Genomic DNA, 24,279 nt, shown 5'->3' with positions numbered 1-24,279 from the left:
GTGAGAAGAAAAAACATTTTTTATAGGTTTGGATAAGCACCAAAGTTGAACTTCTGAACCCTTCGGGGCATGCCCATCACTAGCCTAGCATAGATGCTTGACATGGGTCACCAAACTATAAGAATAATCAGTAATAAAGATACACAGTTATAGCACAGTGTAATGCCAGATGACCGACTCCTATATTCCAGATGTAACTCTAAATTGTGTGGCTTTCCTTGTACTGCATTTGTTTTCACTTCCATAGCAACGCTTTTATTTTTGGCTGCTACTATTATTACTGTTTTAATTCTCCTCAGTTATCTAATGTATTTGCTCAAAAATGCAAAACACCTGTTAGGTCTTGTTTTAAGCAAAAGTCCTGATCCTGCAAACACTTCTGCATGTGCACACTTTACTGATGTGATTAACAGCCACATTGACTTCAATGGGACTACTCACCACATCGTGTCTGTGTGTGTGATTGCAGGATCACTGTCAAAGGTGTCCTGGTCCTGTAATTTGTTGTATGTAGAGCAATTTTCTGAACAAGTGCACAAGGAATTGGAGAATCGGGGCCTATGACTGTCAGCTGTTTGGGACAAGCAATATTACTCCTGGGGAATTTCTGTGCCACTGCGCAATGCAGAATTTGCTCATAAGTTAATGTTCTGGGCATAATTTCCTCTCCTCTCCCCTACCCCCCGAAATGGGCTGGAGAACTGCTGGTCGCAACTAGTGGCCCAGCTCGCAAATAGAAGACACTGCCGAGGGCATGGGGAGGGAGCTGGAGTTCAGGCAGCTGCAGTTCCTGGCACATCCTGAAGGTAGGAGGCGGCGCGCAGGAAACTCCACACAAGCCTGGGACCCAGCATCAGGCTGTTTCTCCCTCTGGATCCCTGGGCTCTGGGGGGAAGGGGGTGCAAATATCTGGGTGGGGGTAAGTGCCCTGTGGCTGGGGTCTGGGGGGTAGGGGTGCAAGTTTCTAGTCTGGGGGGTGCCCCACGGCTGGGCTCTGGGGGGAAGGGGTTTGGGTGTTTTCCCTGTGGCTGGACTCGGGAAGGGGGCAGAGAAACAGGAACTGGGTTGTCGAAGTGGTTTCTTTAACTCCCTCCTCCTGGGGGAATTTTTTCTGTCTGTATTGTTAGACATAGTTGCTGACAGGTATTTTGAAATAAATTACCAAAATAACTGAAGCTGGCATGATTGGAAACTGGAATGTTGGTTTGACAAATAAAATATGCAGAATTTTGCAGAATTTAAAAATATTGTGCTCAGAATTTTTAATTTTTTGTCCCCAAATTTAATTTTTTGGCATAGAGTGTGTATATATACACACACACACACACAAATATAATGTGGTCCTGACCTGAGTCCAGCTTCTATGTGCTACTAAAATACAAATTCCAAATAATAATTTGGAACATCAAGTAATAAGGAAACATTTCTATATTTAATAATTATTGTATTAAATATATGCAGTAATTAAATGTTTACTAAAGCAGCAAGGTTAGACATATCATACTAATCACCTGACTAGATCCATCATACATCTAGTCTCCTAAAAATCTTCAGTACGGTTAGTTGTTACCTAAAAATTGTGGGTGAAATGTTGGCCCCAATGAAGTCAATGGGAGTTTTGCCATTGATTCCAGTGAGACCAAGTTTTGATTCTCCATTGCCCATCACATTGACCAATCATTTACACTTATTTAAAGAAAGTGCAAACTGGGTGTAAGCTCTACTAAATCAGAATTTTCTGCTCACCTCTATACCAGTGGTAGCATTCTGTACTCACTTCATATGGGAGGAAGAGGAGGAGGATTAAATAACACAAGCTACACGACAATGAAGTATCAGGACTGTAGTTTACATTCACAGATAGGTTAATAAAATAAAAAATTATAGTTTCTAATTTCTTATTTTCATGTTTATACATCTCAGATTTTCCAATTAGATAATTTTCTGAACTTTATGGGGGAGGAAAAATCTGTCTATATGATATGTCCCAAGTTTGTGTAAAGTTAATTTTTTTATGGCTAAGTTATAAATCCCTGAAAATAGGGGTTTACAGTGGAAACAGATATTTATTCTAGGATGACTGATGCCGCTAATATGTGTATCAGTATGAATATATTATATTTATATATATAGTATTTAAATATTTTAATTAAGCTAAAATAAACCAGGAATTATACATTTATGATAATTTAGGTATCTAAATCTTGCCTCTTTCCCCCTTTGTTCACCTGTATCCACTAGCGGACACCTTAAGCATACATTGTACACAAAGTAAGAGCAGAATGAGTGTCTTGTTATACAAGGGAAACATGTATTTTTCTATTTTGGAATGTGTAAAGAATTTAAACATATATGTTTTTATTTGAACCTCTGCAGGAAACTGTTTGAAAGACAGAATCGGCTTTTTTTTCCTGTCTCTAACTACTGAGATCCTTGTTGTTAAAAATGTTACATTTGGAAGAGTGCTCAGCTATCAAGCAATAAGCAGGCACTGTGTTCTCCTCCATGCAGTTCTGCCAATGCATATTGATTCTCACCTCCTGCAGCACTCTTGCTATCTGGATTCTGCACCTACATGGACCAGATATTGCCAATTGTGATATATTGCTCCCAACTGTCTGCTGGTTTTGAGAAGTAGTGGGACTTGAGTTAAAACATCATATTCATTTTCATTGGTAATCTAAACTACATGATCTACATAGCTTTTATCTCAGTGCAAAGCAAATCTTAAAAAGAAAAGGTATAAATTTGCTATTCAGTACTGAAGTTTCTTTTACAGATGAATTATTTATGCTTTTGCTTAAATATAACTTACTCACATGTACAATGAATGGTGCTGAAATTAATTCCAGTTATCAAAGATGTGAATGACACAATGAGTTCTTATGTGCTGTGTTTGGAGAATCTGAGAAACACTGGTACTGAGCACACTATTCTGTTTTTTCAAATGTTTCCTGGATTTCTGTTAGCTTTCAGTCTTTCATGGGTCATTCAACACACACTACCTTGGATGACTTTTTTGAGCTGCCATGTGCCAATCAAAATGAAGTGGATGCTTTCTAGCAAGCAGAGAAAATAAGCTTTCTTTATTTGGAATTGGCTGCATTTTCTGTGGAAAACATTCTTGCATTTCCTTTAATTCCTAACCCTGTTTTGGCCTTTAGCTATAGGAGGCGAAGGGGGAGTGAAGGGGATGAGTGGCTGATAAAACAAAGGGGGGACCCAAATGAAACCAGTACAGTGAGCTATGAAACGTAAGTAGAAACTATGTTTAAGCCTGGGCAATATGAACGTTTTTGTGCTAAAGAAGGAAAGTCAACTCATCTAAAACCTGCCCTCTCCAATGGCTTCGGAAGCTGTATTCACATTACATAAAATTAATTTTTCTTCTGATTTAATCAAATAACCACTATCATGATTAACAGCTGGTATGGAGAAAAACATCATGACAGTGATTGTTTGGCATATAAGCTTTGTAATGAAAGTATTGATGTGTAATTGCATTTAATATTGACACGATGAGAGCAGTATTTTGATAGTCTGTGGTACCCCAATTACAAAATATATTTGAATAGTGACCTAGAGAAAGCCAGTTGGCATGAGTAGCTGCCTGTATTTAGAAATCTCATTAGCATAGGACTTAACAACAAATATGCACCAACAGTACAAAACTGACTCTTTATGTAAAGTTTCCTTAAGTTGTTGTGTGTAGCATTTTCTTTTTCATTAAGAATGATAATTTTGTTATATTACATTGCCTAATTTATTAGAGGTGTGTGAGGGAAATTCTACCACCCCTTTAGTAGAGCTGTGAGGATCTCATATTTGCCTCTTGCTTTTCCAAAATACACTAAAGTTCCCACCCCGCCAACGGCTCATCATGCTTAGGACAGGCTAAGTGGAACTCTTCCCTCTAAAACACACAACTGCTGCTCCTTAAACTTCCACAGTGGGTCATATTCTGAGACTAAATTGAGCTGTAAAGCATCACTAGGCTCACCTGACCTTTGTGATCTTCCACCTACATTCCTCCAAAACAATTTGTTATCCCCTGTCCTTTCCCAGAACATAATCTTTCTTGTTGGCCGTGCCCCTCTGTAGTGGCTCAGTGCGGGGGCCTTCCCACTCCGGGTCCTCAGGAGGCCACCCCGCCTCACTACGTCACTGATACATCGGCCACCATGGGGAACGAAGCAGTCTCTGCTCGCAGCTGGGGCTCAGGCCTGTGTGCAGGCCGAGGAGCAAATAAACAGTCCATTAGCTCAGGCCCTGGATCAAGGCAGGGCAACAAAGAGTCTGAGGCTGAGGCTTGGGCTTCTGGCCTGGGGAAGGGAAGACTGCCACCCCCAGTTTGGGGTAGCAGGGGGGACACAGGCCCACCCACTCCACTGCATCCCGGACCAGGACCCTAGCAGTGACAAAGCGCTTTGTCACTGGGTCAGCGGGGATCCACGCCACAACATACTGACTCACCCTCTGTCAGCGTTGCGGCCAGACAGGGGTCTGCTACCCCTGGGCCACTTCCACACTCCCCTTCTTGGTGTACCTGTTGCCGTGAGGAGGGGTCAAGGTTGACGGTGGCTTCCGGGACCACGAGCAAGTCTTTGGGGGTCTGGTCCGTCGGTAGTCTGGGCTGGTCGTCTTCTCCCTCCAGGGTCAGATCCGACAAGCGGTCCAGGCTAGTTGTCTGCTTCCTCCAGGTCTGAATCAGCTGGTGGCCCAGGCCAGTCCTCTGCTCCCTCGGCACCCTCTGCCGCTTCCCAGCTCAGGAGGCATCTGGTCTACCTGGTGGTTGCCTCCCTACTGAGCTTTCTGGGCCGCCTTTTATACTTCCTGTCCCTCCCGCCCGCTTCCTGGGGGAGGGGCAACTAGGCCCTGGTTCCGCCCACCAGGGCTTAGTGCAGGGGCCCTCCCACTCTGGGTCCTCAGGAGGCCACCCCGCCTCACTACACCCTCCTTCAACAAAGTTCTGGAGGGCAATTCCCTGACTGGACTTGCTGCTGTTTTGGAGCCAATCAGATCCCAAGGTTCCTGGTTTAATCTCCCTCTGATGTTACAAGGAGGGGCGGCTCCAGGCACCAGCGCAGCAAGTGCGTGCCTGGGGCGGCACGCTGTGGTGGGCGGCAGTCAGGCTGCCTTCGGCGGCATGCCTGCGGGAGGTCCACCGGTCCTGCAGCTTCGGCAGCAATTCGGCGGTGGGTACGCCGAAGGCGCGGGACCGGCAGATCACCCGCAGAAACGCCGCCGAATCCGCGGGACCAGCGGACTGCCCGCAGGCGTGTCGCTGAAGGTGGCCTGACTGCCGTGCTTGGGAAGGCAAAAAACATAGAGCCGCCCCTGGTTACAAGGCATTCCCTGCCAGGGTTAATTGCATGTCATGTTTATGACACAAAGAAGGACTGCTATTGGAAATGAAATCCCAGCCTCCTACCTGGCAGTCAGAAGCATCGTCATGGAAGCCACAAATCTTCCTCTTGATCCTCCTCCCATAGAAGTCAATGGGAATTCTGTTATTGATTTAAATCAAAATCAGATTGTGCCCCTGGTGTGGCCTCATAGTATGCATTGGAGAATATTGATATTTGTTCTATTTTTGCTTTGGAATATATTGTAGTTACTGCTAGTTTAATTGCATCAAGGCAGAGGTCATAGCTTTGGATATCAGATTTACAAATAATGGGATTTAAATTGTGTAACAAGTGGGCAATGCTATTGCTCCTGTTATGAGTAAGACTAATTCAACACACGCAGAGATAACTGCTAAGCATCTGAAGGGTCAAATGTTGTTTCTTTAAATAAAGACTGGTGCATTTTTGTTTTGTTTTGTCAAAATTTTTGATTCATGAAAACAGAAATCCATTTCTCCCTCTGGGGCAGTGGCTCTTAACCTTTCCAGACTACTGAACCCCTTTCAGGAGTCTGATTTGTCTTGTGTATCCCAAGTTTCACCTCACTTAAAAACTACTTGCTTACAAAATCAGACATAAAAATACAAAAGTGTCACAGCACACTGTTACTGAAACATTGCTTACATTTTCATTTTTACCATATAATTATAAAATCAACGGAAATATAAATATTATACTTACATTTCAGTGTACAGTATATAGAGCAGTATAAACAAGTCATTGTATGAAATTTCAGATCGTACTGACTTTGCTAGTGCATTTTATGTGGCCTGTTGTAAAACTAGGCAAATATCTAGATGAGTTGATATACCCACTGGGAGACCTCTGCGTACCCCCCTCGGTTACATGTACCTCTGGGTTGAGAACCACTGCTCTGGTGTATTTCAGTAATATATTGCTATTAAAAATAAACAGAATTTGGATTTTAAAAGACAAGAAATGAGTCAGAGTTAAATACATAGCATAACAAAATATCCCCATTTGGAAAAACCACAAAAAAATCTTCAAAAGAAAGACTTGAAGTTAGGCTCTTTTATCAAACATCAGAGGGATAAGCTTGTGTTCTTAGAATCTAATTGAAAGGGGTTTTCCAAAGGGACGCTAGAGATTAAAATGTCCAACCTGAACTTTCAAGCACTTCTACCTGAGGTGTAAAATGTAATTTTTTTAAATCTGCACATGAAAGGGTGCTAGTCATTAAAGTATTGTGTATTACATTAGTCCTGCCATACTTAAGACTTGATATTTTGATTATAAACCTTAATTTTCTTGGTTTCATATCTCACACATTTGAAATTGCAGCTGGTTGCATACAGGTCATCAGAGTAGTTTAGAATTTTTGCCCTTTTTTATTTTTTAATACCAAAGCTGATTTTTCAGAAATTAAGGTGTCTTTTATTTTTAGACAGTGTGTTGAAAAAGTTGTAATTTTATTTTAGGATGTGCTGCCTCCCCCAATTTTTAGAGGGAAAAAACACCACACACTTAAAATAAATGCTACTCAGAGTTATTCAGTAGTGCGAGGCTGTATCTTTTTTTTCTTAATTCAAAAAGTGCTATTTTTCATGAGGCAAATTGGCCAGTCTCACATGGCAGTATTAAATTTCATAAACACATATTTGAATGACAGGTAGCAACGTAACAATGCTTTACGAGGTGCTAGAAATGTTTCATTACATACCCGAAGAAAGAAACAAAGAATTTCCACTCACTTTTTAGCTTGCTGGAGCTTTACTTTAGAATAAAAAGATAATTGATGTTTAAGTTGTTCAGAAAACAAAACAGATTTCCCTCTACACACAGCTCTACCTATTCAGGGTTAATGTTGATCTGGTTATACTATTGCTATTCCAGGCCTGGGTCCAGAGCCCAAAAACTTCACTGCACAATATTGAGAACCCTCCTCCAGCCCCTCTCTAGGACCGTGTTAATCACCTCATTAGGTCATGTCTGCATTTAGTTTGCAAGGTCCTCAGGGTAGGGATAATTTCTTTTTAACTGTATTGTGAGGGGCCTCGCTGGACTCTGGGGCACTGTAAAATAATAGGAATGCATGGGTAGGTCAATTGATTTCTACTAGTGTGTATATATGTATAATGTCAGTGTTCATTTTTAAAATATTTACTGCACATTTGTGTGTCAGTACAGTTTTTAGACCCTGTTTGAACCTCTCGTCAACAGACCCATAATTGTCCTGAATTGTTCCCAAATAAAGGTTTTGCAGTGGACTTGGTTGAGGTTTCCAAACTCGTTTTTAGTTGTGACCTATTTGCTGTTTAGTCTTCAGACGTGAAAGGCTTAGAGCAGTAGTTCATTTCCTCACCCAGGCTCCAGTAGAGGAGGTTTTTTGGCACATGATTGTGAACCTATTGTTTAGTGCGTTTAGTCAAGTAGCGTTAGCAAACATGTTTGTCCAGATCCTCAGCTCGTGTAAATTGACTTCAGTGGAGCTCCAACAGTTTACATGAGCTGAGGATCTGGCTAACTGGAATTTAAAACTGTGTAATTTTTCATTAGGTTGCCACTGGGCTATATTTCAAGTCCAGATCTAATTTGAATAATGAATAAATACAAAGGGCACCATCTTACTCAGCAGACTACACTGTGTATGTTCAGTAATACCTTTAACTCCACATTGTTGTGACTTCAGTCACAGAAATAAGGTTTTACTAGTCTCTATTTCTCTTAACCTACAGAAACAATAGAGTTGAGAGAGTTCTGGAAGTGCCATGTTTTGTCTTCACTTACTCATGTATTAGCAATTACAATGCTATAGTAGAATTTGGATTGCAGAATCTTTATTGCTGTGATTTATTATTTAGACTGTGTTAATTCCAACTGTGTGCTTGGTGGTTTCCAAACACGGAGAAAGACACAATCGCTGTCCTATAGATCATACCATCTAAAAACAGAAGGACAGACAAAGGATGACAGGATGTAATACTAAAGCAAAATGATCAGTGGGTGATACGTCTTATTAATTAGTTCTTTGTTGTATGGTGATTTGGGATTTTTTTTTTTTTGCTTTTTATTCTTTTAAGTTAAACAAAGTACATTGCCCTCTCCCAATCATTGTGATGCAGGAAAACAAAACAAAAAAAGCCATTTTGACTTTCAGATCCCAGGATGAATTTCAGGGTGGCTGTTTGAGAACAGAAATATTTTTAAACGTAGCAGATTTGCCATGGAACTAGTCAAGAGACAATAACTGGAACCCTGCGATCTGTAGTCCTTTTTCAGAGTAGAACCACACTTCAAAGTGAGACATAAGTGTAAACTAAATTTATGAGCTGTTGGTTATAAAATTCTAGGTTGAAAGTGTAATTTTAGTATTAGAACTTCCTTTGATGTTAATTACAGTTTGTATGATTTTTATTTTTACCATATCAGTTTCAACTAGTCATCAGTAATCTAATTTTATACACCAGTACTTCCTGGTTCACTGACTGTATCCTAGAATGTAAATACCAAACATCGCATTGCAACTCATGGTATTTGTGATACCACAGAGTAGTATATTTTGAGATACCTTCTATTTAAAAAGTAATCCTGCAACAAAATCAGCAGGTAGTGCTTTCTAGCACTGTTCCAAGAAGCATGTGGCCTTGTGTTTAAGGATTTGGGCTGGGAACAGGGGATCTGGATTCAATTCCCCGTTCTGTCACTGATTCCTTTAGTATCTTTATGTAGCGTTTGAGAGGTGTGTTTGCAGCACATGCAGGTGTACCTGAGCTAGGTTGAGTAACAATAATAGTGAAGCCACTGACGTATGTAACCAGGATCTGGACAGGCACGACTAGTGCATGCAGCCGCCTGTGTTTCCACAGTTTCACTGCTGTCATTACTCGAGCAGGTATGTCTACATGTGCTGCAGTCACACGTCCCGATTGCAGGGTAGACATACCACCTGTGTGACCGTGGGCATCTCACTTTATCTTTGTGGGTCTTGGTTTCCCATCTGTGAAACAGGGACAATAATCCTTTCTTCATTTAAGTGAGGTTAATTGGCTAGTGATGCACAAGAGGTCAGACTAGATGATCATAATGGTCCTTTCTGGCTTTAAATATACGACTCTAACTCTGAAAGCTGCAAGAGAAAATAGAACTCTTGCCTAACCCTATCTAACCTATGCTGGTCCCCACTACTGTAGTTGCTAAGTAACTTCATCAAGCCTTGTTATTGTGAGTTTAAAGGGACACTGTCCATTTAAAAATCCAAATTTTAATAATGGGTTTTCAAAATCCATTCAACTTGAACCTGAAGTGGTTTATTTAGGTGGTAAATGTTCCCAGGCTGGTATTTGAAATGGAACCAGAGAGCACGCTCAGACCCATTAAGCATGGCTGGGAAGAGCACTCCTGTAGTGCTAAGTCCCTCAGGCTGAGCCCCTAGTGCAGAGGATCTGCTGACCTTGCTGCATCTGGGTTCGGTATTGCAGAGGAGAGGAAGTGGATCCAGTCCCTGTTGACCTTGCTGAGGGTGGGCATGGAGCATTTGGATGTGAAGAACAGTGCCTGGAGCAGTGCCTGGAGGCCCCCGTCTTCACAGTATGTGTATGTGAAGTTGAACACCAAGCATACATATCCTTCTCCCCTCTCCCACCTGACTGTGTAAAGGAGCACCCAGGTCGTAGTCTTAGCCCCTGTTGCAGGAGATGAAGGCTGCCCTGCTGTTTGTGTACTCCACCCGCACCCCACAGGGCAACTTATCTTTCTTAGTAAGATGCTTTGAGCTTGAAGACCCATGTGTGGTGTTAAGGGAGGTCAGTGCATGAGGGGACAGCACCAGGCATGGGTTGTGACATGCAAGGCCTTTGTGTAGTGTTGGGATGGGAAGGGCTCCAAAAGGGTGACATTAGTAAGTGGTAGTAATATCTATGAGATGTGGGCAGAGTTAGCATTGTGTATGAGTCGGGTGAGGAGTGTTCATTTAGGAGGATGGACTGGGGAGTCAGGTGATGTATGGGTTTGCTGTCTGGGTGGGGAGGCAGTTGTCAAACATAATGTGGTATGGTTCAAATTTTAACAATTATCAAACAAACAGGTGAAGCATAGTTTGAAAACAGTGATACCACTCTCCATAAAATGAGATTAAAAATCTGATACATTTAATCATATGCACATAGACTGGAGGTGTTTCTCTCCTCAGTTATGCTGTTCTTCTTCGAGTGCTTGCTCATGTCAATTCCATTCTCGGTGTGCGCGCGCCCAAGTGCGCTGTCATTGGAAATTTTTGCCTTAGCAGTATCCGTAGCGCCAGCTCTGGCACCTCCTTGAGTGCCACGCTCATGTGTCGGTATATCAGGTGCTGCCGGCCTTACACCCTCTCAGTTCCTTCTTACATCCTGTGGTGGTTAGTCAGAGCGCTTTTCCTTGAATAGCAAGGGCTATCGATTTCATCTCTTCTGACTTCAAGCCTTAGGGCCTTGTAAATAGTTTATAGTAGTTAGTGTTAAGTAGTTAAGTGTAGTTACGAGTTAGAAGTTAGAGTCCCAGTGGGGACTTTGCCCCAGGCGGAGCATGCCCCGGTCTCTGGGGTTTAAGCCCTGCACGGACTGTAACAGGCCTATTCCTGTTAGTGACCCCCCACAGCAGCTACCTCAAGTACTTGGGGGAATCACATGTGAAAGACAAGTGTCGTATTTGTAAAAATTTTCGACCCAGGACTCAGAAAGAGTGGGATGTTAGTTTCCAGCTCTCCTCATGGAGGCTATCCTTTGTCCGGCTTCCAAACCGTCCTGCCAAGACTAGCCTAGTACCTCGGCCTCGGTGTGCAGCGCACCCCGGCAATGGTGCCCAGAAATAAAATGAAGAAACACGGCTCCTCGGCACTGGGCAAGGAAGGTCATGGGGCATCGGGCAAAGGACTCACTTTGGGCCACCCTGCTACTTCAGAGCCACATGGACGTGCCTCCCCGGTCAGGACCCTTAGCTGCTTAAAGGATCCACCGCCAACTCCCGGGAGCGGCAGGGGACCCAAACTTCTGGCGGCATCAATGCCTTCCCAAGCTCCCCTGGTGCCGAGAGAGCAGAGGCCTCCGCCCATGACACTGGCACCATGTGTGCCGCAGGAAGCACCAAAGGCTCCCTCTGAGGGAAAGCCAGCCGCTAAGACCCTCTCAGGGGGCAGGTGAGTGCCGCCGATCCCCGGAGACAAGGCATCACTCTCCATCTCCGTTCCACAGATCTCCGGCATCGCAGCCCAGATCCTCTGGGGCTCGCCCTTGGTCACCAGCATCGCGATCCCCACCATCTTGATGTGGATCGCCTTGGGGGAGGCACCGGTCTCCATTCCACTGGCATCGTTTGCCCTCCCGCCAGTTGTCCTCTTGGTGCAGATCTCAGTCGCCTGCCCCGTGGGAGCACTCCCTGTTGTGATTCTGGTCCCCCCGGCCCCCTCGATACCAGCACTGATCCTCCCACTCCAAACACCAGTCTCTGGTGGCGACGATCAGCAGGCAGACAGGCATCAACGGCCCTGCCGTGGTCACCAGAAGGGGATTCCTCCGGGACAGAAGGGCAGTTCAGACCCTCGCCAAGACCTTACCAGTGCAAATGGGCCACGTCGATGTCTATGGTGCTAGGTTGGCAGCATGGCCAGCGCAGTGGCCTTATCGGAGGAGGTGGGGCATGCCGGTGATAACAATGTCCCCTTCGCACCGCTCATCTGCCGCCACTTCGGCGCAACAACTGGCAGCACCGGGCTCAGTGCCTGAGACCCACTCGGAGGTCGGAGTAGAGGAGACAATGACCACCCTCGAGGGCCAGCCGGCCAGATGATTTTAAGGAACACCGGGCCTTGCTTCGTCTCTCAGCCTCTACCCCGGCACGTGTTGCACTACGATAGAATAATAGATTAGGGTTGGAAGGCACCTGAGGAGGTCATCTAGTCCAAACCCCTGCTCAAAGCAGGACCAACCCCAACTACATCATCTCAGCCAGGGCTTTGTCAAGCCAGGCCTTAAAAACCTCTAAGGATGGAGATTCCCCCACCTCCTTAGGTAACCCATTCCAGTGCTTCACCACCCTCCTAGTGAAATAGTTTTTCCTAATATCCAGCCTAGACCACACTGCAACTTGAGACCATTGCTCCTTGTTCTGTCATCTGCCACCACTGAGAACAGCCTACCTCCATCTTCTTTCGAACCCCCGTTCAAGTAGTTGAAGGCTGCTATCAAATCCCCCCTCATTCTTCTCTTCTGCAGACTAAATAAGCCCAGTTCCCTCAGCCTCTCTTCATAAGTCAAGTGCCCCAGCCTTCTAATCATTTTTGTTGCCCTCCGCTGGACTCTCTCCTATTTGTGCACATCCTTTCTGCAGTGGGGGCCCCAAAACTGGACGCAATACTCCATGTGGCCTCACCCGTGCATGACGGGGTCCTGAAAATTGCCAAAGCCCTCTGGCAAACCCCGTCTTCCATCCTCCGTCCTCCAAAAGGGCCGAAAAGAAGTACTTCGTCCAAGTCAAAGGGTTCGAGTACCTTTATACCCACCCACCTCCAGGCTTGCTGGCGAAAAGGACAAGCAGGGACACAGTAGTTCAACTCCCAAAAATAAAGAGGCCAAAAGACTGGACCTTTCTGGGAGGAAAAATTTATTCCATAGCCAGCTTGCAATTTGGGGTGGTGAACCATCAGGCCCTCTTGGGCAGGTACAATTTTGACTTATAGAACTCCCTCTGTAAGTTCAAGGAGTCCTTCCCTCAGGCTCTGGCCCAAGAATTCGGCACCCTGGTGGAGGAAGGCACTGCGGCGGCTGGGTGTTCTCTCCAGATGGCATGGGATTCAGCAGACTCGGAGGCTAAGGTGGTCACATCAGCAGTAGTCAAGAGGCGCAGCTCCTGGCTTCAGATCGCCGGCCTGTCCCACGAGATGCAGACCTCTATCCAGGACCTCCCATTCGATGGGAATGGTCTCTTTTCGGAACAGATGGATGCGAAGCTGCATGGGTTAAAGGACACTCAGGCCATCCTTTGCTCGCTGGGCATGCAGATGCCACAGTCTCCATGGAAGCAGTTCCAGCTGCCCCCGCCGCCAAGGTCTTGGCAGCCTAGTCAGGGATCTGCAAGGAGAAGGGATAGAGACACGAGCTTTAGTTGTCTCCGCCCTTCCTCCTCCTGCTCACCCACACAGCCCAGCCCGGCGAAGCATCCTGGGGGCAGGAAGCACTCATTTTGAAGGTGCACTCGAGGATGACACCCCAGTCAATTCCCCAAATACACTTTGTTCTTTCCTTCACCATCTTCATCCCTACCTTTTGGGCTGATTGCGGGTCACCTCAGACCGCTGGGTGCTGGACATAATATCTCAGGGTTATACCCTGCAATTTTCGTCCGCCCCTCCATCCCACCCCACCTCTTCCCTGTCCCTCTGCAGGGACCTTCTCACGAGCAACTCCTTATCCAAGAGGTTGAGAATCTCCTACACCTGGGGGTGGTGGAGGAGGTCCCCTGGGACATGAAGGGAAAATGGTTCTTTTCCTGCTACTTCCTAATCCTGAAAGCAAAAGGGGGCCTCAGACCCATTTTGGACCTGTGTCGCCTTAACAAGCCTCTCAGAAAGTTGAAGTTTCACATGGTCTCCCTGCCCTCCATCATCCCCTCCTTGTATCTGGGAGACTGGTACGCAGCCCTCAACTTGAAGGACGCTTACTTCCATATTCCAAAGGCACAGATGTTTCCTCCATTTCATAGTCAGCAGACACCATCTTCAATTCATGGTGCTGTCTTTTGGCTTCTTATTGGCCCCAAGGGTGTTCACAAAATGTACGTCGCCAGTGGCTGCTTACCTGAGACATTGAGGGGTTCAGGTCTTCCCATATCTTGACGACTGGCTCATTGAGGGCAGGTCTCGGGAGCAAGCACAGAGGAGCTTCGATCTGGAGCATTCCACCTGGCACGACCTGGGCCTGTTAATAAATGAGAAAAAAAATCCACCTTAATGCCTGTCAAGCAAATAAGAGTTCATTTTAGGGCGGTTCTTGACTCCAGGTGAGCCAGGGCCTTCCTTCTGGAAGTGCATTTTCAGGCCATGTCGGACCTGATCTCCCATGTGAAGAACCACCCGCTCACCACGGCTCACACCTGCCCGTGGCTGTTGGGCCACATGGCCATGTGTACATACGTCCATCTCCGGCCTCTGCAAGAGTGGCTGGTGTCAGTCTATGTCCTTAACAGGCACGACCTAGACCAGGTAGTCAGGGTGCCAGACCACATCAGGTCCTCCCTGGATTGGTGGTTGGATCCTGGATCAGTGTTAGAGGGAGTCCCCTTTGTGACCCCATCCCTGTCGCTGACCCTGGTCTCTGATGCTTCGGACCTGGGCTGGGGAGCCCACCTGGGCAAGCTCAGCACCCAGGGCTGCTGGCTACAGAATGATCTAGCCCTCCATATCAACATCAGGGAGCTCAGAACGGTTCGCTTGGCCTGCCAGGCTTTCTTGCCCCCTCTGAAGAGCAAGGTGGTGCAGGTCCTGATGGACAATACCGCTGCGATGTATCATATCAACAGGCAGGGCGGTGCCAGGTATTCGGCCGAGCTCTCCTCCTTTGAGATTTTTTGTGTTCAGCATGGCATTCATCTGATAGCCGCGCACCTGCCTGGAACCAGGAATGTCTTGGCCGATCACCTCAGCAGGACTTTCTTGTCTCACCACTAGTGGTCGCTCCTCTGTAGGAGTTGCTGGCAAGAAGGAACGGAGAGAGAATAGGGCCAGGGGTGCCTGATATACCAACACATGAGCGAGGCAGTCACGGGGGCACCACAGCTGGCCCTACAGATACAGCTAAGGTAAAAATCTCTACAACCGCGCACAGGGGCACACGCACACCGGGAATGGAATGGACATGAGCCACACATCCTGAAGAACAACAGTTACGAAAGGTAGGTAACTGGTTTTTCTACAGAGTGAGCGAGTGGAGTCCATTCCCTCTGAGACATATGCATGAGTAATGTGATGACACCCTTTTTGTGCATGGAAGCAGCAAATACCAGGATGAGTCAGTGACCGCTGCAGTTTGTATAAGAACTATAGAAAGATCCGAAAGCACATTTCACTTAGCTGTTTACTGAAATATAATGACTATTATTTATTTGATGCCTTTAAAATGGGTAGTAATAACTAATTTTTAGGGCTGTCGATTAATCGCAGTTAACTCACGTGATAAAAAAATTAATTGTGATTAAAAAAATTAATCACAATTAATCGCATTTTAATTGCACTGTTAAACAATAGAATAGCAATTGAAGTTTATTAAATATTTTGGATGTTTTTCTACATTTTCATATATAGTGTATTCTGTGTTATAATTGAAATCAAAGTGCATATTATTTTTATTACAAATATTTGCACTGTAAAATGATAAACAAAAGAAATAGTATTTTTCAGTTCACCTCATACAAGTATTGTAGTGTAGTCTCATTGTTGTGAAAGTGCAACTTACAATGTAGATTTTTTTTTGTTACATAACTGCACTCAAAAACAAAACAATTTAAAACTTCAGATCCTACAAGTCCACTCAGTCCTACTTCTTATTCAGCCAATTGCTAAGACAAACATGTTTGTTTACATTTACAGGAGATAATGCTGCCCTCTTCTTATTTACAATGTCACCAGAAAGTGAGAACAGGCGTTTGCATGGCACTTTTGTAGCTGGCTTTTCAAGGTATTATGTGCCAGATATGTTAAACATTCATATGCCCCTTCATGCTTCAGCCACCATTCCAGAGGACATGCTTCCATGCTGATGACGGTCATTAAAAAAATAATGCATTAATTAAATTTATGACTGAACTCCTTGGGGGAGAATTGTATGTGTCCTGCTCTGTTTTACCCGCATACTGCCATATATTTCATGTTATAGCAGTCTCGGATGATGACCCAGCACATGTTGTTCATTTTAAGAACACTTTCACTGCAGCTTTCACAAAACGCAAAGAAGATACCAATCTGTGATTTCTTAAGATTTCTTAAGATAACTACGGCACTCGACCCAACGTTTAAGAATCTGAAGTGCTTTCCAAAATCCAGACGCATGCTTTCAGAAGTCTTAAAAAAGCAACACTCCGATGCGGAAACTACAGAATCCGAACAACCAAAAAAGAAAATTAACCTTCTGTGGGTGGCATCTGACTCAGATAATGAAAATGAACATGCGTCGGTCCGTACTACTTTGGATTGTTATCAGGCAGAACCCATCATCAGCATGGACGCATGTCCCCTTGAATGATGGTTGACACATGAAGGGATATAAGAATTTTTTTCGCATCTGGCACGTAAATATCTTGCGACGCCAGCTACAACAGTACCATGAGAATGCCTGTTCTCACTTTCAGGTGACACTGTAAACAAGAAGCAGGCAGCATTATCTCCTGCAAATGTAAACAGACTTGTTTGTCTGACTGATTGGCTGACGAAGAAGTAGGACTGAGTGGACTTTCAAGCTCTAAAATTTTACATTTTTTTTAATGCAGTTTATTTTTTACATAATTCTACATTTGTAAGTTCAACTTTCAGTACTTGTATTAGGTGAGTTGAAAAATACTATTTCTTTTGTTTTTTATAGTACAAATACTTAAAGAAATATAAAGTGAGCAGTGTACTGTTTGTACTCTGTGTTGCAATTGAAATCAATATATTTGAAAATGTAGAAAACATCCAAAAATATTTAAATAAATGGTATTTTGTTATTGTTTAACAGTGCGATTAATCACGGTTAATTTTTTTAATCGCTTGACAGCCTTACTAATTTTTTTAAAATTAATCACATTGTTAGAAACATAAATTTACATCTCTTCTATTGCATTCAAAATAAGGCTCACAGTGTGAGTGAGAAGTCTCTCCAATGCAGAGTCAGAGGCTGTGTCTCCGGAAGAGTTTGCCGCAATTCACAGGTGGCCGCCTTCCACAAGCCTGATTTTCTCTATGAGTTACGGATAGCCTGTAACTAAGGCTGCGAGTTTGTCACTGATTCTGTGACTTCTGCAGCAGCCGGGGCGGCTGGCCCAGGGGCCACCTGAGCAGCTCTGGCAGCCCCTGGGCCAGCCACACCGGCTGCTGCTGGGGCAGTCTCGGGCCACTGCTCACCCCTCCCCCCAGCAGCAGTGGGAGTTTGGGTGTGGGAGGGGGCTCAGGGTTGGGGCACAGGGCTGGTGCAAAGGTTGGACCCCTTTGCACCAGCGGGGATCTTGGGCTGCTCTCCCCAGAGCACCTGCGCCGCCCCTCCCCCCAGAGCATCCGCAGTACCTCTGGGCCATCTCCCCCCGCAAGATTTAGTCAGGGGTATATAGTAGAGGGAAAATCGACAAGACCACACGTACAAATACCTTCAATTCAACAGTGCTGCCAGCCATGCTGTATGGCAGTGAAACGTGGGCACTGACGAAGAGAGAAGAACAGCGGCTGTCGGTAGCTGAAAGGGCAATGGAACGAGCTATGTTGGGAATTTCCCTTCTGGATCGTATCCCAAATGAAATAATTAGAGAACGCAGCGGTGTGAAAGATATTGTCGTGGAAAGCAGATATAATAAGATACGATGGGCGGGCCAAATAGCATAGCTCACGGACAATAGGTGGACTGCAATCATTACTGATTGGTACCCGCGAGAACAGAAAAGACCACCTGGTTGGCCTCCAAGAAGATGGGAAGAAGACATTGTTAAACGTTTAGGATGAACATGGAGAAGAAAGGCAAGAATGCGAGAAGAATGGCGGATGTGTTGTGATCGGCACAGTCTTAATGACAGCTGAAGACCGATCGATCTGGGTGATCCAGGTGATATAGTACAAGTGATGGACAGGTCACAGGCCATGAATTTTTGTTTACTGCCCGTGACCTGTCCATGACTTTTACTAAAAATACCCGTGACTAAAACGTAGCCTTACCTATAACTAAGGTTTTAGTCCTGCTGTCTGTAGAAAAGGGGCAGCCCTACAATTTGCTTATCTATATCCGTCACATTCACACTCACTCACCATGCATCGGTTCACTCCCATATATGCTGTAGATATCCATTCTAAGTGGTTCATCTGTAGTATATTGAGATATTAAAGAGGAGCTAGTGCCTGTCTTTTTCTTTTTATTGGTAGTTGTAAAGCTATTTAAGCAGGCGTTAAGCTGTACGCAGTTGGTAGACAAAGCTGAGGCATGCTTACAAATAAAATTATTGGGCCTTCTGCAAGAGAAATATGTCCTGACACCTTTAAAGGGGTTTCTCGTTTCTTTCCTCTCTCACTTTGCTCACCAACATATTTTAAAATATGGACCTCAGCCACAAGTCAAACATACAACCTTGGGTATAAAGGCAATGTGGTATGTGTGATGGTAAGCATTATCGAGGAACTAATAGTGGTTCCATGGTAAAGGTTGCAGTGGGATTTTGCCTTTGACAGCCCTTATTTCTTAAATTCTAATATGAAGCTGAAACACACTGACTTGTTTTTTAAAAAGTGAAAAATGCAAAGCACTCTTTGAGAGGCCTATGAATTTTTAGTCATTGGCAATTGTTCCTGGAAAAAGAAATAAATCAAATAAAACACTTCACAGATTTTTTTCATGTTTGCTCTCACTCACTAAATTTGTTCTCCATTTAACACACAAGTTACAACAGGCACCAAAGTTCCCCTTTGAATCCAGAAGACCATGAGTTCAAGTTTCACCTCTCCTATTGGTGGAGGTAATTCTGTGCACTTTACAATCCTTGCTATTGATCAAGGCTTCAGATACCACCCCCCTGTGTTACTGATGATGTAACTGAGTACTGTATCTGAAATGTCACATAACACTTTTAGCAGAGTTGGGAATCAAGACTAGGACACTGTGGCCAAATCAAGTTCCATCCACACAGCCATACTGCCTCTCAGAAAGATTAGGCCAAATGTGCGTGGTTACATTCTCTGTTATTTGGGGCTACTCCTGCATATGCTGCTCGACAAATTACTCCTGGGGGGATTCTTTGCCATTAATGTTCTGTGCAGAATTTCCCTTTTCCTGCAGAATTGGTGCTACAGAGCTGTTGGCTGCCACTAGAGGCTGCTGGACCTAGCGGAGCCCAGCTCGCAAATACAGGACACTGCCAAGAGGGAGCGGGGGGGAGCTGGAGGGTTCTGGGCAGCTGCACTTCCTGGCACGCCCTGAAGGAAGGAGGTGGCATGCAGGAAACTCTGTACAAGCCCAGGACCCACCATCAGGCTGTTTCTCCCTCTGGATCCCTGGACTCTGCGGGGGAAGGTATACAAGTGTCTGGGCTCGGGGGCAGCGGGGAGGGGGGTGCTCCATGGCTGGGCTCTGGAGGAGAGAGGGTGCAGGTGTCTATCATATGAGTGTTCCTTTGGTCTGCTTATATCATGTCAGTTTATTAATACATTTGTGGCGATCGGTGTACATGACAATATGATTAGCTCTAATAAGGAGGGCGACATTGGCACAGGGTTTGGTTATGATATTAACTATTGTTTAATGAATGACAAATATGACTAGATGGAGCCTGATGCTGGTGGCATGTCATATTTAATTATAATAACTTTAAAAGAGCTGAATGGCTTGGAAGATAAAATATAGTACTGGACAAAATATCTAGGATCTTGGCTTGAATCCAAGATGATGTCCTAAATAAATGCATCACAAAACCACTACAGATCAACTCAGATTTATGTGAGTGACTTATAAGAACCCTAGAGCGAAGCCAACATTGTGATTAAATTAGCTCGTACATTTAGAAAGGATTCTCCCTTCAGGTCAGACTTCTAAGCATTGGTGGGCTCATAGAGAAGTTCACATTGTTGTGGATTGAAGTAAAACTTTGGTATCTAGAGTTTCATAACTTTTGATCTTTAACAAGCATGACTAATTAAAACAAAGAAAAAATATGCAAACAAATGAAAAGCTAGAAGAATTTTCAGTAGTGCTCCTGTAGTGAAGGATCTGCTAATCTTCTGAATATAGCCATTTGCAATTTGACGTATTTTATTGATGCAGGGTTGAAATTTAGCCTTCATGTTCTCAGACCTAATGTAATATCTGGTTTACTCTTAAAGGGTAATGAATAATGAGCTGTTCTATAACAACGTGAAGATTAATTGTCAAAAAAGGAAAATTTGACAGGCACTTACTATATACTTACCCCACTGCAGTGTGCACAGATGTGGTATTCGTGTGTGCAAGTATGTCCAATTTTATCCAGAGATATTAATTTGAAAATTTTGTCCTACCTGTCTATTTAATAACTATTTTTAAATCGGATTTTAGAATAAGGGGTTAAGTATCAGACTAAACAAATCTATATTTATAGGTATAGATAATAAAATACAATGTTAATTCTATTTTTTAACTGTTTTATGTGTGTGTTTCATTAAATTTTGATTTTAAATAAGACAGGAAAACATTTATCCAGTGCAGTAAAAAAAAATGGTCTAATTTGACAAGGAATAGAATATACAGCATATTCTAGGAATTTGACACACAACAGAGTTCTTGCAAAGAGATATTGAGGACCATTAAGAAAAAACCAATGGGCTAAGGTAACTCTACAATAGAAAAAGTGGTATTAAATTTGAGGTCCCTGTATTGTTGTTTCTTATGTTGACAATATATTAGCAAATGTTTTGTTAAATTGCCATTGTCTGCAGTTCTCATTTATCTCATTTATGCATGTTCCAATATTTCAGTAACCCTATATCTGTATTTTTGTGTCTCAGCATGACGTTTCACAGACTTTGCTCAAAGCAACTCTGGACAGTGTGGTTGAGGAGTGTGTCAGCTTTGTAGGAGTAGATATTAACATCTGCTCAGAAATACTATTAAGGTGGGTTGAATACTTTCCTATTCCAGTAATTACATGGCTCTGGATCACAGAGTCTGTGTTTAGTCTGCCATTCGACTCAAATTCAGCTGGAGCAAATGGCTCTTGTGTTAAACTTCCAATTACATGAAAATGACATATTAAGACAGTATTTCACAGGAGTATTAAGGGTCAGCTTTTTGAAAGAGGGGATGTGGTTCTGCAAGGTAAAACCATTCTTCTGAGGGAGACAAATATTTTCAAAGTAATAACGCATAGCATAAAACAAACACAGCAATCAAAAATAACATGGCATAATAAATATGAATTAATATTGCAAAGGAAGGGATTTCCAAATGTTTGTTCTGTCTGTCAGAAGATGGCTTTACAGATTATAGCAAGTAAAGCTAGTTGAAAAACAGAGAGAAAATTCTGGAAAATTTTCATGAAAAATGTATCCCTTTTTCACTGTGTACATTTAAAAAAAATTTACTAGCTCTATAATGTACTGGAAAATGTTATGATTTTTTGTGTAAAGTTTTTGTGAAAATGTATCTAATTGTCTGTTGAAAAATCAAAATTCAGAAAATTTTAACCATCTGGTCCAATGGACTGTTAAAAATAAACAGTGGGAGGAGGTCATGCCCATAATCATAGAAAAGTAGGACTGGAACAGGTCATCTAGTCCAGTCCCCTGCCCTGACAGGTGTTTGTCTAACCTGTTCTTAAAAACCTGCAATGACAGACACTCCACAGCCTTCCTAGGCAATTTATTCCAGTGCTTAACTACCCTTACAGTTAAGAAGCTTTTCCTAATGTCCAACCTAAATCTCCCTTGCTACAGCGTAAGCCCATTACTTCTTGTCCTGTCCTCAGTGGTTAAGGAGAACAATTTATCACCCTCCTCTTTATAACAACCTTTTTCGTACTTGAAGATTGTCATCATGTCTCCCTCCCCCTCCCCCTCCCCCCCCCCCCCATGCTCTTCTGCTTCTGTGGGCTTGTGTACACGGCACCGCAGTGTGCTCTAAAGAGATGTGAGTTGTAGAGTGCGTTAGCATGTTGCACTCTAACTACCCCATCTAGACCCTGCTGGCATGAACTACAAGGTACTTAGTTCATGTTGATGAAGTCCTGTTTGAAACAGGACTACATTAACATGCACTAGGTACCTTGTAGTTCATGCCAGCAGGTTCTACATGGGACAGTCAGAGCACAAATGCTCTGCAAGTCACACCCCTTATAGCGCACGCTGCGGCACTGTGTCGAAAAGTAGTGAGTGTCCCTGAGGCCTAAGTTGTAGAAAACAGTGCATCCCAGACAGGCTGATTACCAACATTGCTTACTGCTCAGGTATGTGATATGTTAAATGTGTTCATCATCACCTGTTGCATTTACAAGGCATGTTACATCTCTGCAGGCATTAGAAGTTAGATATGTTCTCTGAGGCAGACTAAAGATCAATGGAAATTTTGTGAGCTGTGTATTTGAGGTATATACCTTTGTCATCAAGAAGAGCTGTTGAAAGCCAATGTGAAATGAGAGTACGTCAGAGTGCATTGTGGAACTTTGTGAGCTGTTGCAGGTTCCCTGTTTTGAGTTAGTGTGCAATAAGCGTGTGCATTGGAGAGTCTAACACCCTAGCTTACCATGCACTATCCACTGCCTAGGTAAGAGCTTAAAATCATGATCTACTTCTTAACATTTCTAAGAATGACTTGCCAAAATTTCCATTCTTAATTAGTAGTATTTTTACTTTGTGGGTTGTTACGTTTCAAATTCTCCTTATAATTCTGATATTTCAGCAATGCTGAGTTTGTCACTCTGTTCCAACTTTTGTTGCATGAAGGGATGAGACTGTTTTGGGGAAATTTTTCTTCTCTTTGCTATTTTGTGTCTTCTGCATCGATTGCAGGTGCTATTTCTTTTGGAACCACTATCAGGGTACGTCTACACTTACCGGAGGGTCCGGCAGCAGGCAATTGATGTTCTGGGATCGATCCCGGAAGTGCTCGCCGTCGACACCGGTACTCCTGCTCCACGAGAGGAGTACGCGGAGTCAACGGGGGAGCCTGCCTGCCGCGTCTGGACCCGCGGTAAGTTCGGACTAAGATACTTCGAATTCAGCTACGTTATTAACGTAGCTGAATTTGCGTACCTTAGTCCGAAGTGGGGGGGGTAGTGTGGACCAGGCCTTAGTGACACTCCATGAACAATTCTCTGCTTCCATTCACTTAGAACCTGAATGCAGATTTGGGTCTGATCCTGCAGAAATATCCTCCCACACGGACCCTTATACCCAGATTGTCCAGAGTCTTGTTGTGGATTCTTTTGCAGGATCATGTGAAGATGGATCCTTCAGCCTTTGGTCTTGCACTGCTTTTGCAAACTATTTAGTGTATTGATATTTGAGTTATCCGGCCCAGATTTCCTTGAGCAGTTTGTATCCTTGCTGTTAATTTGTATCTGCACTAGTCATTGTTTATTTGTAACTAATATATTTTGAAAACTTTGCTTCTCAGACATATTGCAGGACTGAATGCTAATAGGGCTAAAAATATCATTGAATGGCGAGAAAAGAATGGACCATTTATAAGTCGGGAACAGCTCAAGGAAGTTAAAGGACTGGGTCCAAAATCCTTTCAACAGTGCGCCGGCTTCATCAGGTTTAACCAAGAATATATAAGAACCTTTTGCAGGTAATTACTAAGGTGTGAATTAAACTCAGTAACAGCCATGCATTCACAAGCCCATTCCTTCTCAAACAGCAACCAAACAGAGCTGACTGGGTGTCTAATGGGTTTGTTGGCTATAGCTAAGGCTAAGATTTTGTCATGAATATTTTTAGTAAAAGTCACGGACAGGTCACAGGCAATAAAGAAAAATTCACAGACGCCCGTGACCTGTCCCTGACTTTTACTAAAAATATCCATGATAAAATGGGAAGTGGCTGGGCAGCTGCGGGGTGGCTGGGAGCTCCGGGGTCCCGACCACCCATGGGGACTCAGAGCTCCAGGGTTCCCCTGCTCCCCGCGGTGGCGGGGAGCTGCAAGGTCCCCCTGCCCCAGCAGCAGAGAGCTGCAGGAATCCCCCTGCT

At 43.9% G+C, this 24,279-nt stretch overlaps 1 protein-coding gene across 1 annotated transcript in view; it reads left to right on the top strand.

Moving 5' to 3' along the window:
• Positions 1-24,279, top strand: part of SRBD1 (S1 RNA binding domain 1) — a 235,303-nt gene that overhangs the window by 184,867 nt on the left and 26,157 nt on the right. Inside the window, exons 19-20 of the mRNA XM_024210689.3 lie at positions 21,100-21,206; positions 23,705-23,881. Of these exons, the coding sequence (XP_024066457.2) occupies positions 21,100-21,206; positions 23,705-23,881 (284 nt within the window). The remainder of the gene's footprint in view (positions 1-21,099; positions 21,207-23,704; positions 23,882-24,279) is intronic.

The sequence above is a fragment of the Terrapene carolina genome, unplaced genomic scaffold (genome assembly GCF_002925995.2).
Source record: "Terrapene carolina triunguis isolate 2854851 unplaced genomic scaffold, T_m_triunguis-2.0 Scaffold120, whole genome shotgun sequence".
Classification (NCBI taxonomy): domain Eukaryota; kingdom Metazoa; phylum Chordata; order Testudines; family Emydidae; genus Terrapene; species Terrapene triunguis.
Note: the sequence above shows the minus strand (reverse complement) of the source record. Positions and strands in the feature narration are given on the sequence as shown.